General features: G+C 32.1%; 3 protein-coding genes across 9 annotated transcripts; 2 read left to right on the forward strand and 1 right to left on the reverse strand.

Moving 5' to 3' along the window:
• Window positions 1-43: 43 nt before the first annotated feature.
• LOC105668874 (intraflagellar transport 54) lies at window positions 44-2,789 on the forward strand. Of its 2 annotated transcripts, XM_012361520.2 has the most exons (10): window positions 44-178; window positions 351-468; window positions 532-644; window positions 718-1,032; window positions 1,293-1,654; window positions 1,732-1,860; window positions 1,926-2,169; window positions 2,248-2,373; window positions 2,473-2,558; window positions 2,639-2,789. In XM_012361520.2, exons 1-10 carry the CDS (start codon window positions 44-46, stop codon window positions 2,787-2,789), a joined length of 1,779 nt encoding a protein of 592 aa, XP_012216943.2. The 2 variants fall into 2 exon arrangements, with proteins under 2 accessions (XP_012216943.2, XP_012216942.2); XM_012361519.2 differs by having other exon boundaries at window positions 351-644.
• On the reverse strand, window positions 2,171-5,590 carry spag (spaghetti). Of its 3 annotated transcripts, none has more exons than XR_010888499.1 (9): window positions 5,314-5,590; window positions 5,011-5,130; window positions 4,678-4,922; window positions 4,366-4,576; window positions 4,036-4,305; window positions 3,690-3,965; window positions 3,410-3,617; window positions 3,184-3,332; window positions 2,171-2,675 (listed from the first exon to the last, which is right to left on the reverse strand). XR_010888499.1 is itself a non-coding variant. In XM_067349497.1 (8 exons), the coding sequence occupies exons 1-8, from the start codon at window positions 5,455-5,457 to the stop codon at window positions 3,241-3,243; spliced, it is 1,566 nt and encodes a 521-aa protein (XP_067205598.1). In that variant the 5' UTR covers window positions 5,458-5,590; the 3' UTR covers window positions 3,080-3,240. The 3 variants fall into 3 exon arrangements, 1 of the variants encoding a protein (XP_067205598.1); XR_010888498.1 differs by having other exon boundaries at window positions 2,171-3,048; XM_067349497.1 differs by lacking the exon at window positions 2,171-2,675 and having other exon boundaries at window positions 3,080-3,332.
• Window positions 5,591-6,459: 869 nt separating this feature from the next.
• LOC105668873 (bestrophin-4-like) lies at window positions 6,460-15,997 on the forward strand. 4 transcript variants are annotated; one of them, XM_012361514.2, is made up of 10 exons: window positions 6,461-7,303; window positions 10,977-11,102; window positions 11,358-11,627; window positions 11,807-11,941; window positions 12,148-12,314; window positions 12,388-12,545; window positions 13,483-13,797; window positions 13,882-14,033; window positions 14,236-14,370; window positions 14,514-15,997. In XM_012361514.2, the coding sequence occupies exons 3-10, from the start codon at window positions 11,449-11,451 to the stop codon at window positions 15,385-15,387; spliced, it is 2,115 nt and encodes a 704-aa protein (XP_012216937.1). In that variant the 5' UTR covers window positions 6,461-7,303; window positions 10,977-11,102; window positions 11,358-11,448; the 3' UTR covers window positions 15,388-15,997. The 4 variants fall into 4 exon arrangements, with proteins under 4 accessions (XP_067205594.1, XP_012216937.1, XP_012216938.1 ...); XM_012361515.2 differs by having other exon boundaries at window positions 6,461-7,210; XM_012361517.2 differs by lacking the exon at window positions 6,461-7,303 and adding an exon at window positions 7,370-7,737.
• Window positions 15,998-17,547: the final 1,550 nt, after the last annotated feature.

Below are 17,547 nucleotides of genomic sequence, written 5' to 3' on the forward strand. Positions count from 1 at the left end.
CACGTTGTCAGTCAAGAATGATTTTAAAAGAAACAGTCTCATAATGACGGACGAAGTGCGACCAGAAGTGATAAAGAAAACGCAAGATTTGCTTGGAAAATATTTTAAAAAACCGCCGTTAACAGAGAAATTGCTTCGAAAACCGCCGTTTCGTTTTCTTCATGATATTATAACAGCTGTAATGTATCTGTCATATATTCAAAGCTTTTTAGTGTAATCATTTTTTTTTAAATTTATTTCCTAACGTATATTAAGTATTTTTAATTTATAGAAATATTTTCAAAATATATAAATTTATATAAGATAAATTCGGTTAGTTTAAGATATCTTGTATGTAATATTGATTTCAGGTCATTAAGGAAACGGGCTTCTTAGAAGGATTATTCACCGAGGAAGAGTTAAATTCAGATAATATAAAAGATAAGGAAACAAAGCTTGCCTTTTTGACAAAACTTATTGATGTTGTCAGTGAGTATTTCATTTTATTGTATCACCATATTAAATATGCATATGACTATATTTTCTTTTTAGAATTAATTTCGGGTGCTAATTTAACGGTCAGGGCAAGTAAAATTATTTCCGGTCAAGAGCCGACGAAGACAAATGAATTGCTGCAAGCTATTGGGAAAGCTCTTGATAAAAAAGTAATAAATTTGACTTTAAATAAAGAGTGTCCATTAAAACAAATTAATAGCATATCTATTATTTGTAATCTAGGTCAGTAGTGCAGAGGCAATTGAACATTATAAGAGTTTGGATAAGAAAGCGAAGACAGGAGCAAAGTCCAAATCCACAACTAAAGAGGAAGCTGTGAAAAAGTCTGTACCAAGACAAGCTTCACAAACAAGGAAGTCATCAGAGAGAGATAAGATCTCTGCAGAGCGAAAGAAAAGATCGTCCAGCACAGGAAAAGTAGCGGGCGATACAAAACGTGCTGATGATAAGGCCAACAAAAAGAAGACAAAAGAAGAGAATGATAAAAAAGAAGAAAATACAAAGAATTTTGAAGCTATAGATATTCCACCGGCCGAGGTAAAAATACAAAATCATATTAAACATTTTCTAAATGCTCTTATAAAATTTTTGGAATAAATTGTGCTAACTTATAAATTGTGTTAAGCATTAGAGTAAACATTTTTTCTTTAAATTATTTTGTAACTCATATTTTATTTATTAAAGAAAGATAAGAAAGAAATTCTTAATTCTAAATTTATATGAACTCTTCATACACTTTTCAAATATGCTTAAATATTTATTCATTCATTCAATACATCTTATTTATCATTTAACAGCCAATTGAGAACAAAGTGCCTGGTTCAGCGCGAAAAAGACCTTCGTCTGTTAAGACAAAGCAAAATATCGCAGCATCAGCGCCTGTTATTGAATCGACAAAAGAGGAACAGGTTCAAAAGAGAACTTCTTCTAGTAGAGTAAGACACTCCGCGCAAGTGAATAGCTTGCGTGAGCAGCCAAACTTGTCTCCCGAAATTACATCTTTTAACAATGAAGAGCAAAATAAGTCAATAACGACCAATTCCAACAAGGAAACCAAGGAAAATGAGATATCAGATGAAGTGCGGCAGCGAAGTGCTGAGAAAAGCGATCAACCAATATCAGAGTTTACAGAATCTCAAGTCGATAATACCGAAACGACGTAATATTCGATTTTATAAATGTCTTGTTGAAAATATCTAAATATGATAATAATGTTTAATTTGCTACTTATTCTAGTGTTTTGCAACAATCGGACGCAAGACCTAAAACCTCTTTAAGACCGCCTAGCGCCAGACCTATCAGTGCAAGACCGGCAGCTCCCAGGATGAGAGCAAAGGCAGAGCTGATTGTCAATGAGGAAATACAGTGAGACAATTCAATTCATTATCAAGAATTATTCCGTTCAAATTAATTGCGAAATATAATTGCAGGACCCCAGTGGGAAACATCAGCGTCATTGTAGAAGACGCCGACTTGAAAGATGACGATGATGCCGAAGATATGGTAGTTATGGAAACCAAAGGAAGCAGCGGTGATTTTTTAGAAAATGGGGATTACAAGATAGATAATCAGCTAATGCAGGAGCATGGGCATCTCGTAGCGCAAATTTTAGAGACTCAAAGGGAATTGGTGAACACCGACAATGTCGATGTGTTGCCGAAGAAAGTAGACATCGTAAGAACAATTGAAATATATTTTTATATCAATGAGTATAAATTTTCACAAAATATAAATCAATATATTTAAATATAGGCATGGGAATCGGGTTCGAAACGCGACAGAGAAACAACGGCTAAGGAAATCGATAAATTACGGGGAACTATACAGTTGCTAACACGTACGACAAATCCTTTGGGGAAACTGTTAGATTATGTACAGGTAGTGATGGTTTACCACACATATATAATTATACACTTTAACCACACATATATAATTATACACTTTCTACGTCTCTTACGGAATTATGTTTGATATCAGGAAGACGTAGAAATGATGCAAAAAGAACTATTAGATTGGAGGAATCAGTATCGCAAATTGAGCGAACAATTAGAAAGAGAACAAAGGTATATACGCATATACTGTTGCAATAATTAAACTTAATACTACTTATCTCAAAAATTAATGTGTAAATATTATGTTTCAGAGAAACGGAAGAAATGATAGAACCTATGAAAGAAATGCTGAAAGAAGTTGAAAATAACATAAAGACCCAATTAGATAAAATATTACAAGTAAAAGCGCAAGTATTTAAAAATAACCAAAAAATTCGGCTGTTACTCAATGGTAATTTATAATCATAATTACTACTGTATATTAAATTGTAAATAATTTTATAGATTATTGAAAACGATAATTATGATAGTTTAAACAAAAATTTATAAAAAAGATCAAATAATTTTATTTATGTGTTATGTAATCATAGTTTTTGACTATATAATATTTGTATTTTTTTGTAAATACGTATACATATCACACAAATATATATAACTTTTGAAAATTAAAAATGTTTAATGTTTTTTTTTAACTTTGATGATTATAAGATGTGAATAGAATCTAAAATTATAATTAATAAATATTTATGCAATTTATATTAAAAATTATATTTATCTCATTATATTATATAATTATATATATCTCATTTCTATCATTTGAAATAATTAATATGCTTATTATAATATTTAAACTTACCGAATTTTCTTTAGTATTAGAATTATAATTATTTGTAGCTCTAGTCCTTTTCACATTTTAATCAACTTCATATTTATTCTGTAATTCCGCGACTTTTTCCTCAGGTATCTTTTCAAACGTTTTACAGTATGAGAACATAAACTTCAAATCTAGATTTAAATTTATAAAATTAATATTTTTTTAAAGTAAATAGTTAAAAAAAGATAATATACATTGCTTTACAAACCTTCCTTTTCCGAATTGTTGAGAAACATAACAAGTGTTCTAAATCTCTTAATATCACTGAGATCTTTTAGATACGAAAATATAGGTTCTTCTCGTTTTATGAACTCTGTCTTAAGTATTGTTAAAATATCACTGAAAATATTACTTTCCATTGAATCTTGAAATATTGTTGATAAGCTGCCTGAATACTTCGGTAAGCAACCTATTTGCTGTAAAAACAATTTTGTTTAATCTTTTGAATATACTTCATATTTAACGTGCAAAAGAAGACTGTTACTTACTTTTATATATTCGTATCGAAGATCAGATGAAGTATATTTTCTCCAATTTATTATAAATTGGCATGCGGTTTTTGGGACGGGAGGTAGTTCTATACTTTTGGTAAAGTTTTTTTCCAGTTTAGGTTTCGTAACAATTTCTTTATGTTTTGTAATAGTATCAGAATGTTTAACTGACAATTCTACAAATTGATGATGTCTACTGCAAGATGCTTCAATTTCTTCTTTAAAAGGTTTAGTTAAATCAGCCTCTTGCACAGGAATTCTCTTAAATGGCTCCTGATTAAAAACAAAATATAGTTATATTGTTATGCATATCCCATGTGTCATGAAAAATATAAGTGTTTACCTTTGAACGTAAATGAGGAGGCTTTGCAATAGGTTCTACAATTGCAACATTATCCTTTTCCGGTAGCCAATCTGGAATGCATGTATCTTGTTTTGATTTTGTTAGATTTATAGTTGTTGCAACTACTTCATTCAAGTCATTCTTCTTATTTTCATTTTTCTTAGTATCAGTTACTTTTTTATTAGATTCTACATTGCCTAACATCTTTTCACCAATTTTTTTTTCTATTGGAATATATTTAACTGCGTCTTCTCCAGATATAATAATTGGCTGAAAAAGAATAAAATGTATAAATATCAATTTAATTTCTTAATAATAAAAAATACTTACTTTTGAATTCTCAAGATGCTTATTAACTTGATTAAGCAAGGCTTTTGCTTCCTTGTTAGAAGGCTCCAATGTTAAAATTTTTTCTATGTCTTGCTTTGCCTCTCTGTATTGTTTTAATGCCATCCTGGCTGTTGCTCGCCTATGATAAGCTTTTACATAATTTTCATCCATCTGTATTGCAGATGAGCAATCTGCTTCTGCTGAATACAAGCTATAACATAATACACCAGTTAAATAATAGAATACATAGAATAATAAATAATAGAAATTAATGCAATCTGATTTATTATATTCTTAAGATATAAAATTTACTTGTCTTGCTTCAAGTAACAGAGTGCACGATTGGCATAAAAGATAGCATCATAAGGAAAAATTTTTATTGCCTCGCTATATGAAGTAATAGCTTTGTCCCATTTTTTTTGTTGCACAAAATCATTGCCTTGTTGCTTATGCTTTACAGCTCTATTATAATCCTTTTCTAATTCCTCCTTAGATAAAGGTTCTTCTACTGAGTCATCAGATTCTTCTTGCTTATCTAATTCTTTGCATACTTTATCCTTAATTATAATGCACAACATTAGTTTATTGCAAATATTTTTTTTAATCTTACATGACAAATTGCATAGTATATAAGTAACTACTTACGGCCTCAAACTTATCCCATGATGTGTAATCATGTGACTTTATTCGCTTTGAATTTTCAGTCTTGTTTCCTTTTGTCACATTTTGTTTCTTAGTCCTGCTTCTGATAGAAGGCAGAGCTTGCTGGAATATACATTTTATATCATTTAACAAGTTAAATAAGTAGTAAAAAATAATAAAGTTGAAGTTAAAGTTTAATTCAGCTTAGATTACATTGATTGAAATTTACAGAAACATATTCGTTATAAAATTTATTTTTGGCACATGTATTAACAAATATATTCATCTTTTTAGTTACGAAAATACCTGTTCATTGCGTTCATTTAGTAGTTCTTTTTCTTTCCGTTTCATTTGCTCTTCCCAAATTTTCAAATCCAGAAACTCACTCTGCAAATCCTCTGAATTATCTTTCACTTGCTTTTGCACTAATATTGACTTATCGAGTTCCATGTTACAAAAAAATTCACTGAATTGTTTGATACTTTCATGTGTCTTGTTTTGTCTCGTTGACTCACATTCATCTGTGTTCGCCGACTTTATGTCAGGTTAGGCCATGTGATGAACTGCGCAATGACAAAAAAATGTAATGTTTAATAAAAGTACTTTATGTTACCTTCAGATAGTAATAGTGTTTTATTTACCCACAGTGCTTGTTCATACTAAAAGTTTATAAGTATATTGTAAGATGTCGTCGCAATACACTTTTTGGCATTGTTTTAATTAAATAATTACATAGTTGCAAAAACAGTTGCATTTCTGCAGGCGTATTAAACATGATTCAATAATGTTCAAAAAAATTCGAGGATAAAATTACAAAAATATCTGTAACACTGAAAAAATATCATTTTATAACACAGTTTTCAGTAAAAATACAAAAGTGGTTAAAAATCTGTAAAGCCATAATCAATTATTTAAATTATAAATAAAATACTTGTTATGTTCAATTGCTAAACTTAATCTATAATAATATTTTAATTCTGATTATACAAAATTTTTGCAGAATACTCAGTCACTAAGATTACTTTTCATTATCATAACAACCTAAAAGAAAAGTCTGAAACATATCATAAAAACAACTAAATTAATTTAATTTTTCAGATATCACTTAAAATTTTTAAAAATGCTTTTTAAAAGTTCTAGAAATTTTTAAACTGTAGTCTTGAACTCCAATATTTCAATTCAAATTATATGAGTTAATAAAACTATTAATTTTTTTGCATCTGTCGCGAAAAAAATTAGATGAACGTAATGCATTTCCCTTCTAAAACGATGATTACCAGAGGGAGATTTCGCACCTTCATGGGCACAACTAGGCGCGGTGGTATGCGCGATTTACGTGTATGAGCTTGACATTCGGCCCTTTTTAGATTTTGGGTAACTGCCATCAAATCGCGATCGTACCCAGCTGCAATGTTTAATATCCCGCCGACTATGCAACTATTCCGCGCGTCTCAATTCACTCGCAACGACCAGTTCACCGCCGACGAGCGCCAAGTACGCACTTGTGATAATGCCTCTTCACGGTTTTTTTCGTATCGTTATCCCTGCTCGTTTTCTTGCGACTACAAAGAATTTTTAACATGAGGTCGTCTTGCAATCTCCGGTCTCGTCAGGTGAAAATTTTTCCGGTGCAACCTAACCTAACCTACTTTGATTCCGGAATCTGAGAAAAGTTTCTGAAGAACTTTGAAACTTTAGAAGAATTTTGAACAATTCGTCCTTCAGAAGCGATAAATCATGAGCTGCGAGAAGAATTTTTAACGATGAATGGAGAAACGAGAAAATATGTACATTCGAGACATTGATAAGTATTTATGCATAATGAAAGGAAAATATTTTGCCTATATTTAATTTCATCAGAACTGTGATAATAAGCGATGAAACATATATATGCTGTGCTATAAAGAAAATAAAATCCAAGAGACTGTTAATAATTTCCATTGCTATTCCAGTTTTGATAAGTGGAGTGAATATTTATTCCTGGTAAATTATTCTATTTCTCGTAGAAGAAGATTGAAGAAAACTGAATCGAGAATCGATCACGGCCGCAAATGAAGATGTTAAATTAACTTTCGTCGTATATACCCAAATTGGCCGCTGCTCCAGACAGCTAGTTTTGTAAATTACATAACCGGAAAGGACGTCAACTCTTGTGCCGATCAATTTCTTTAATTTAACGTGACAACGCGCGAAGGCGAATGCTGTGAGTGTATATTCGTTAGTGTGTGCGATAACAAATTTTTGTGCGAGGAAAGTGATAAGCGTACGAGTTATGATTGATGAAATGTGCTTCATGGTGAGTCAAGGCTGTCATATCATTAATATTTTAATGTCTTTTGTAAATATTAAGAAAAATTGCCTTGCGTAAAAAAAACACTATAATTAGAGACTTCTTAACATAAATTATAGATACTTTAACCAAAATTTGAATGGTACAAGATAAGGTTGAATGCGCGAGCACAAAATATACGCTCACGTGGAAAGGCATTATTAAAACAAAAATAGTTTTTGATCATTCACGCATCGCTTCCGTGAAGTTGTAAATATTTATGAGGATGTTTACTTCGTGCATTTATTATCTGCGTGACATGGTCAATACTTAAGTAGGAATGTCAGATTTTACAATCGCATGTTACGTACAAATGATACTGTTGACTCAAATGTTACGTAGAAATGATACAGTTGACTAACCAAAGTGCACAGAAGTGAAATTTTTTATGAAATGATAATGTAAGTCATTTATATGTGAATAATCTATAAAAAAAAAATAATTTTTTACTTTACTAAATATCATTACTTGCATTGAAAAGTGTTGGTCAATATGTATTTACAATTTGTGTAATTTAATTATTAAATTTAAACGTTTGGAAATAATAAGAAAATTATAATTGAAGAAATTTATAACTGTTAAGATATAACCATGTTTGTTAAAGAAATGCTACGTAGATATGTGCCCAATATTGGCCAATATTCAAAATTCTTTGCTTTAATTTTCTCTAGCTGCATGCTTAAGATTAAATAATTAATTATTTTATTAACAGCTCAATTAAATATAGTTTTGTGAAGCAGTATAATTAAAAGAATAATTTTTTCGTAATTTTTAGGTACATATAAAATTGACAGTAACTATTTAATTCACAATATAACATTAAATATATTTCTATTGTTTCTTAATTAAATTCTTAATTTCTTAATTAAATTTAAAAAATTATTTATTAGAAGTTTTTCACTTCTAATAATATTTGTGACATTTGCATTTTAACCACAGTTGTTTGAGAAATAAATTTTTTAATAGGAAAACTAATTACCTATTCTCGAAAAATTCTTTTCTGAGACAGCATTTTGAAATTACCTGTAACGTGATTGTGTAGCCATAATTTTATCCTTTTAACAAAGCACTATATTAAACACGATAAGTTCGATTTTTAATTAAAAATCGGGTGGATAGCGCAAAGGATATTTTCCCGAGAAAAATTTTTGAATTTCGTATTTCGCCAATAGCGACAGTTTCGGTCGAGGGTATTTTCGGTAAGGTCGCGTGGAAATATAGTGCATCAGACGATCTGTCAGACATGCCGACGACGTTGTTACATATGCGTATTATTAACGGCGTCATCGTGCTCGCAATCCACCGGCACCTGGTTACGGCGCGAATGACTAAGAATGAAGCTATTACATCTTCGAGAGAAGTATCCACTCATAGGACTGGATACATTCAAGACGTAAATGAGACTAATCTCACTCGCATTTGTAGCCAAGAAATCCCACGTGCGCCAATAAACACAATGATTTCGGGAAATGTGAAAAAGAATATGTATATATCTACGTTAATGGTGAAAAATCATGTGTCGTAAAACATCACGTTATCTTTTAGCATGTTCTAATAAGTTTGTGACGTACAAAAAACAAAGAAAAAAAACCTTGATTATCTTAGTATCAAATTATTTTTTTATGATTAATTTACAAGTTTAGCAAAAATTTAGTATTACGATACTCGCAATGGTTTGCGATACATAAATATAAATAATTTGTAGGTAATGTAACTTATATGATTGCTAATCAATGTTTTTAAAGTTATATGAATAATATCAAACAACACAAATATATTATATATAAATATACAAATTACAATAATACAAATTATGAAAATACTATGAGAATTTTAAACTATCAGAATAAATTTCAAAGTACATTTAACATTTTATGTAATTTTATAAATAAATCTAAGAATCTCTAAGGAGAAAATACATACAGATCATCGCATGACGTTTTTATCGCCAAGAAAATCTTAAAAATAATTTTTTCTCATTAAAACTTCAGCTCAAGAAGTGAACAACGGTAGCAAAACTTGTAAGAATAATGATCTCTTAAATATTTTAGATATTTTAGAAGTCAAATAATAACAATAAATAATATAACAACGATAACAAATGTAATAACAAGAAATAAATAACAACGGAAGTGCCAAACACGTGAAAGTAATTGCCTCTATATCACTCTGGTCGCACTTTGAGATGCATCCTCGAGGTGTCGATCGACAAAGTGCATCTCAAAGTGTAACCACAAAGGTCGCGCGCCCGGAAATCTCGTGCAAATTGTATGTTTACCCAGACACTTCGCGGTTACTTCGACGCCCAAAGTTATATTTACCGTTGCCGCCGCATTACTGGCGCGATTCCCGAGAGGAACATTACTACTAGACATTATTTACGGTCAGTCTAAAAAAAAAAAAAAGAAAAATAAAAAAAATAAACGCGGCCACGCCAATATTTGCCGTTTGTGCCGATGACGTTCCGCTTATGACGCAAACGACCGTTTTTGGCGTCATATCAGTGCAATCTGAAACTCTGTCCTAGCTCATAGCTATGACGAAATATGTATGGTATATAAAGCACATGATACGGATTCCAAATTTCAGCCGTAATAAAATTAATATAGCTTCAGCGAGAAACGTTTTGTGTCATAAATAAAAAAAAGTAGACTTAAATAAAGCTACATTGAGACACACACACACACAATGTGATTACTGTATGTTTTTTTAACATATTTAAACCATAATTAAAACTTGATTTTTCTTCATGACTGTGTGAAATTTATATTCGTCATAACGATTCATTTGCTGATTAGATGTTTGAATAATTTAAATACTTTAATATTTAAATAATTTAATTTACTAATATATAATGCAAATTTCGTAATAAAATAAATTTATCTATTGTTTTAGCTTATTTTTATTAAGCAAAGTCTTTTTTATGATAAATGTTGATTCTAGGTCTGAATCATTTCATTTTTAATCGTTATTTCATGAATTATTTCTGGCAAATGATGATGACGCGAGTCATCATAACGATCGCGAGAAAATCTTCGACGATTCGTTGTTTCTCCCGAATTAATTTTTCCCAACAAATCGCTCTACTCGAACGATCCGGTTTGGGGTCACAATTGCTTTTAAGAACGTGTGGTTCGTTTGGACAAGATTGAGATTGAAAGTGATATACGGCGCGCGCCGTCGCAGAAAAGTTACGAAACTGCATTTTACAATGGGACAAATTAATTGTCTACTGGCACAAATAGCGCTAAAACTGTGGTGACGAAATATCTCGTTGCATTGCTAGACACAAAAGCGTTGAAATAGTTACGTCTGCTGGCAAAAATTAAATGTTTATTTGAAAGTTCTATGTAATACTTTAGCATATAAATGATACTGTAATGTAATATTTCACATTTAATAATAATCACACAAAATAATAATATTTAATATGCTCAGAATGTGAAAAAAAAGTAATTGCCTCCAAAACCATAATTTTAAATAATTGTCCATCAATTTTCAAGCCCATTAATCAGCTGTTTGATTATGTCTGAAGATCGAGTTAACATTTGTTTGTAATTGTTGTTACATGATTCGAAAATGATAAATATAAGAACATATAAAAGTGTAGAATACATTGGAATGTTATTTGTGTTAATAGCTTACAGAAAAACGACATTTCACCACAGCTATTTCGAGATGGCTCGTGCTTGGAATAGGACACAAGTTCATTTCTATGCAATAGCCGGTTCACCTTAAATTAGAGATTATATAGCTAAAAAAACATGTATGTATTATTATTAAAACAATTTAAAACAAGATTTCTTTTAAGTATCTTCTTCTATTATTTGGTTCTATATAAAATAGTTTAGAGAACGAATTATTATTAACTGAAAGAATTAATATATTTGTCAATTCAGTGATAAAATAGATAGAGTTTTATATTGTAATAAAAATTCCTTCCGCTTATAACGCCCCTCCTAAATATTTCAAAAGCTGAATATTTTACAGTTTGTAATTGCGATATAATTTTGTTTGACAGGCGAAAACTTCTGGAAGTATGAGTAGTAACGTCCTCGCAAGCACGTTGTTCTCGAGAAGAAACTGGCACGGTGCTCCTAAATGGATAAAAGATGACAGTCTCTTATCAATACGAAGTCGCCAGTTCCACCAGCGGTGGATTCACCAGGCTTCTGTTTATGTGGCGTGGTTCCCTGTACAAGCTGATTTACAGGGAACTGCTGCTCTATCTCATTCTTTTCGGTATCTTATCCGTTCTTTATCGCCACACTTTCACCGATGATCAAAAAAAGTAATTATTTTAATATATCACATTCATTTAATTCACCAGAAATATTAGACACAGAGAATAAATTTATTTTAATGTGAATTATTTTATTCGCATTCTTATATTCATCTTTTGACGCTGACTTAATTGATCTCTTCATCGTCGGCTTTTTGAAAATTATTGTAATCTGTAACACATTACAGAGAATTCGAGCAAGTTGTAATTTACTGCGACAATTTAATCAAACTGATCCCGTTGAGTTTCGTCCTCGGATTTTACGTGTCCTACGTGGCGCAGAGATGGTGGAAGCAATATAAGGCAATACCATGGCCGGACAAGTGAGTTTTGTAATAATTAAATAATACACTCTAATTTCTTGATTAAATGTCCAAATCTTCAACAGCAAAAACAATATATTTCTTTTTTCTTATGAAGCTTGCAGAATAAGCAGCATCGAGCTGCTTTAGCATTAATTGCTGAAAATGCATTGTAATTTCTTTTTCTATAAATTTAATTATAAATTCTCTATTCTCTTTTTCTGCAGAGTGATGCATCTCGTGGCGCTCTATATCACCGGGAGTGACGAGTACAGTCGAATGCTGCGCAGAGCTCTGATGCGATATCTGAATCTTTCCCTGATACTTGTTCTACGTTCCATCAGCTCGGCGGTGAAGAGACGATTTCCAACTCTTGATCACGTCGTTGATTCCGGTAAATCCTTACGGAATGGCTGTTGTTGTTGTGATGGTAATTAAAAATTAACGAGTCTGTTAAAAATTAACAGGCTTCATGACCACATTGGAGCTCGAATTGTACCAGTCGGTGCCGAGTAGCGAATTTAATACCTATTGGATACCTTGCACCTGGTTCATTAATCTTCTCAAGGAGGCACGCAAGTCCCACAGGTTGCCCGACGCGCAAGGCTTGAAGCTAATTATGGAGGTGCGAGTAAACGTGTTAGGAAGAACACTCTACGTGTTCTTCCTATCTTCAATTATTTAACATTTTCAAAAAGTTGATGGATGTTTTCTTTATTGTTGCAATTAAATGAAGAAGAACTGTTTTTCTTTCTATGCCATTATTTTATATAAATGTCAACAAAAATATATGTTCTAAAATGCTGTTAAAATGAAGGCAAAAGAAGAATTGAAATCATTGTAAAGTTGATTATTTTATCGAATCTTTTTTTAACATTGATATCAAAAATAAAAAACAATTATTTAATTATCTTATCACTTGTCTTTACATCTTTTTGAATACAACATTATTTCGGATATATGTATAATTTCTATTTTCTGTGCTAGTTTTTCATGCTTGTTTTATGGAAGAAATACGTAAACGATTACAGTGTGATGGCACATAAATACAATGTAATCAATTGTTCGGTAGCGCGTATGCTCGCACAATTATCGATGGACATAGAATTTACATAGGTTTTACGAGTAACTATTGTTACAGTCACGAGCCATTATAAAGTCGACTGGAAATAGTCGTAAACCGTGTTGCAGTCTATCAAGTGCGATTTAATTTTTTGCGATTAGACAAACGTGTGTCAGGCGCGTGTGCTCGCAGGAATATTGCGATCGGAATTGCTAGGAATAATATTTTTCTTTTCTGTATAAAATATGTATGATAAATTTTTCTAAGAAATTTTAGAAAAAAAAAGTTTTTAAATATTTAAAACAGCGGAATCTTTCTACTTTAACTGCACCAATATCACATACTTCCAATCGATATTAATTATATTTTTTCAAGAAATATGATAATTGCTAAAAAAAATTACCCGATATAATATCCGTTTTATATGCAATAACAAAGATTAGTCTTAATTGTTCTCTATTTTTTTATATCAATCTTAAGAAAAAAACCTGTTGTGCAGGAATTCAATGAATTTCGGACTAAATGCGGCCTGCTATGGAGTTATGACTGGGTGTCGATTCCTTTGGTGTACACTCAAGTGGTGACTCTTGCCACGTACAGCTTCTTCGCGGTCACTCTGATCGGCCGACAATACATCGATGGCGACAATAGGCAAATTTTCCAATTAAAAATAGACAAATATGTGCCCCTTTTCACAATTCTGCAATTCTTCTTCTTTATGGGGCTGTTAAAAGTAGCTGAGCAATTGATAAATCCTTTTGGCGACGACGACGAGGACTTCGAGTTGAACTGGTTGATCGATCGTCACACTAAGGTAGAAATCAACTAAGACTTGCCTCGAAAAATTTTGGAAAATTGTAAAACACCGTGTTTATGTATGTCTATGCGTAAATGACAGGTATCGTATCTTGGAGTAGACACGCTAATGAATCGCTGCCCACCGCTCGTCAAAGATATCTTTTACGACTCCGAAAATATAAGTTTACCGTATACGGAAGCGGCTGCATCGTATAAGAAGAAGACCTATCGTGGCAGTGTGGCAAACATGACGTTAGTATTTTATATATGCAATTTGTAGCAAGAAATAAAGTGTTTCATAGCCGAAACAAATTAAATCAGAAATTTGTAAAATCCGCTTTCAAATGTGAAATTATTTTCAAAGTTTGTGAATTATGAGCTTTGGTGAGAACTTTGTTGAAACATATTTTAAATATAAATAAATTCTTATATTAATTTTTTGTCGACTTTTCAGGGTGCCTGAAGAGAAACAGATGATGTTTTTGCCCGGCATTTTGGAGGAGGAGGAAGAAAGTAATAATATTCCGACGCCTCGCACTTCCACTGCCAGTTTAGCGAACCCGATCGACAGTCCGGCGAACGAAAGACGGTAGGGTAATTACAGAGTGTATGTTTTTCTAAAAGTTCTCGTTTAATTAATCGTTCTTGTTCCAGTTGCAGGATAAACAACCTCGTTTTTTACAACGATAATGCGATATGGGAACTCTATTAAGTTAGACTCGTTTGTTTCAGCCAGATCAGCGGGTCCCATGCAACACCTGCGAAGATGGCTCGCAATTGTTCCGAAACGATTGTACAGCTGGATAACCAAGAGCAACCGATCGAAATGGAGCAGCGGCACGTCATAGTCGAGGCCGTCAAGAAGTTCTCCTCCCTCGCGAAGGGCTCCGCATCCCGTATTGATTTTCGAAAGCCCTTTCTTCCAGGTTTGAAATCATCCAAGCCAGTGCTGCAGCCTTGGCCGAGCGCGACGAATATTTCGCATCCTTTTCTATCAATGGCGATTTCCACGTCGATAGAGGCTGGATCTTCCTTGAAAAGAGATTCGTTCAAGAGCCTATGTCGTCAATCTTCCGCGGAGGAATCCGACGGACGGCCCAGTGTCTCGTCGCAGGATGAGAGATATCAGGACGGCGTCGTGAACTCGGCGTTCGCCGAAGAGAGGCTGCACGACGTTCCGGACATCTGCGATTGCGACGGCACGGAGGAAGAACACGATGCTTTGGAATCCGATCTTTCGCATCAATATCAGTGCAGGCAAGCCTGCCAAGAGCTACCGATCTTGGAGATGATCGATATGTCTGTAATCGGCGGCGAATCAAGTCGTTCGAGAATCAATAGTTGTCCCAAGTACCTGATGGCCAGGAGCGATCGATCGCCTGATAATTCTAGGAAGAGAAAGGGTATCCAATGGCGATCGCGAATATCTGGCGAAAAATTGAAATTCCGTAGAAGAACTACTGACAGTATACCTACGGTGGACACAATTCTAACCCCGACCAGGAGCTCGCCGAATCTAAGCAACTTGGAGGAACAGATGAAGACTGCGCTAAGTGTCAAGACAGATCCCTCTTGCAAGCAAGAGGATGAGATTTCTAAGCTGTGAATTACGTAGTGTATCGGTTGGATTGATATTTTTAGTTATTTCGATGCTGAGAGAAATCTTTTAACTTGTGTGGCAATCTCGAATATGCCGAAATTTTCTTAACGAAATTCTTTCGCTTCTTCAGGAGAAATTTTTCAGTGCGAAAGTTAGATTGCATGTTACGCTCCTCTCATAAACGTTTTTCTTCCATGCGTTATGATAAAATTTAATAAAGTTGTGATCCCCTTTTATATGACTGTAAGACGATCTTAGCTTGTTAAAAATTGATAAAGATGAGTGTTAAAAAGATTGATAAAGATTGTTAAAGATTGAGTACTATAAAGACTATAGAAAATTGCGTTTTTGCTGAAAAATTCTTGGTTACTGCGTACTTACTGTGTTTCTGCACAGAGTTGTCTGAAATAATAATTATATATCGATAATAATATTCTTTAAGATGATCAGTGATACAAAAAATATTGTGCTTATATTTCACTACATAATTACAATTGTGAGCAAGTATTAATACGCATTCAAGAATAGCGTTATTTACACATATTTATGTACATATTGTAAATATTGCAGAATATATTCTAATGTATCATAGAAAAAATAAATATAATTTCAATAATTCAGTTGAAAATTCTTTTGTTCTCTTGTCTTTTCAAGACTTTCCTCACATTTTATATTTCTATTTCTCAATTCCTTCTAATTTAAACTTGGCTATTTTCATTATGCAACCATATTTTTTTAAAATAAATATTTTTTATTATATACTTATCGTAAATTTAATTAATTTATTGATAATTGTAAAACTTATTTGATCAAAAATTTATAACTGCGAATTGCTTATTAATGTGTTACCATATCCTGATAAGAGTTGACACGATGTTGAGAAATATACAACACAGATGGTGTTGTACATTTTTCACGCTGCTTCCTGCTTTCTATAATTCTTCTATGGTTGTTTCCAGCAGTGTAGCCAGATTTGGCCCGGTTTTTTGCGCATGCGCGACGCGGCGAACGCAGTGAAGTGTTTCAGTCTAGTAAATAGGTATACCATATAGTACTCGTTCATTTTAAAAATTATTATTTTCTGAAAAATCAATAAAAAAATTAAATATATTTACATATATTTATATGTATATGTATATGTATATGAAAATATAAATATATGTAAATATACTTTATTTTTTTATTGATTTTTCAGAAAATAATAATTTTTTTAAATAAATGGGTACCATATGGTATACTCTTTTACTAGACTAAAACCATAGACATAGGAATAAGGAGACAGAGCATAAAATCTTACTTTAGGCGAGGGGAGTGAAGCCAGTTCCGCGGTGCGGGGAATAGCAGTCACGTGATATTTTGGTGCCACATTGGCATTGGCTTAGTTTACACCGATTGTTTAGTACGCGTACCAAATACTAAATCTGCTTCTGCGATAGGTATAAATTGTTTAGTGTAAAATCTACACCAATCAAAGAAGCTGATTTAGTACTTGGTCGCGTACTAAACAATCGGTGTAAACTAATAGCGTTTTCGATTATACAGGATTTGAACGACCCAGGGTTGGTTAATGACGTCATTGCAACCTCTCCACCAATGAAAGACTTGCATTTATAGTAAAATAGTGATTGATCAACCCTGGGTCGTTCAAATCCTGTATAATCGAAAACGCTATAAGCCATTAGTTGTAGCATAAATGCGGCACCAAAGTACCATGCACGGTGTAAGAATATAAGGTGATTTGACGGCAACAAATTTTTGTGATTTTCCTGTTATTGTTCCACATTGAACCGCTAGGTGGCTACGTGTTGAGGGACTTTAAATATGAATATATATATATATATATATATATATATATACAAATATAAAAATTTTATTAAAATTTTATTGTCCTGCGGAACTTAATTATAAATATTCATTTTCTTAAAGAAACTTAATTTTCTATAAAGACTGGAATACATTATTAATTATTTTTTCTGCAAATTTAACTAAGAATAATTTGTTATAAAAAAATAAAAAAATATTTTGTCAGTAATATATATTTTTATACACGATGTTAAAAGTTTTATTTTAAAAAATTTGTATTATTTAGGACTATAATTATATATAGATGTGCTTTAGAGATTCATCATCTATCCTTTTCTATCCACATTTATCCACATCTTCTAT

Source organism: Linepithema humile, chromosome 2 (genome assembly GCF_040581485.1).
Source record: "Linepithema humile isolate Giens D197 chromosome 2, Lhum_UNIL_v1.0, whole genome shotgun sequence".
Classification (NCBI taxonomy): Eukaryota; Metazoa; Arthropoda; class Insecta; order Hymenoptera; family Formicidae; genus Linepithema; species Linepithema humile.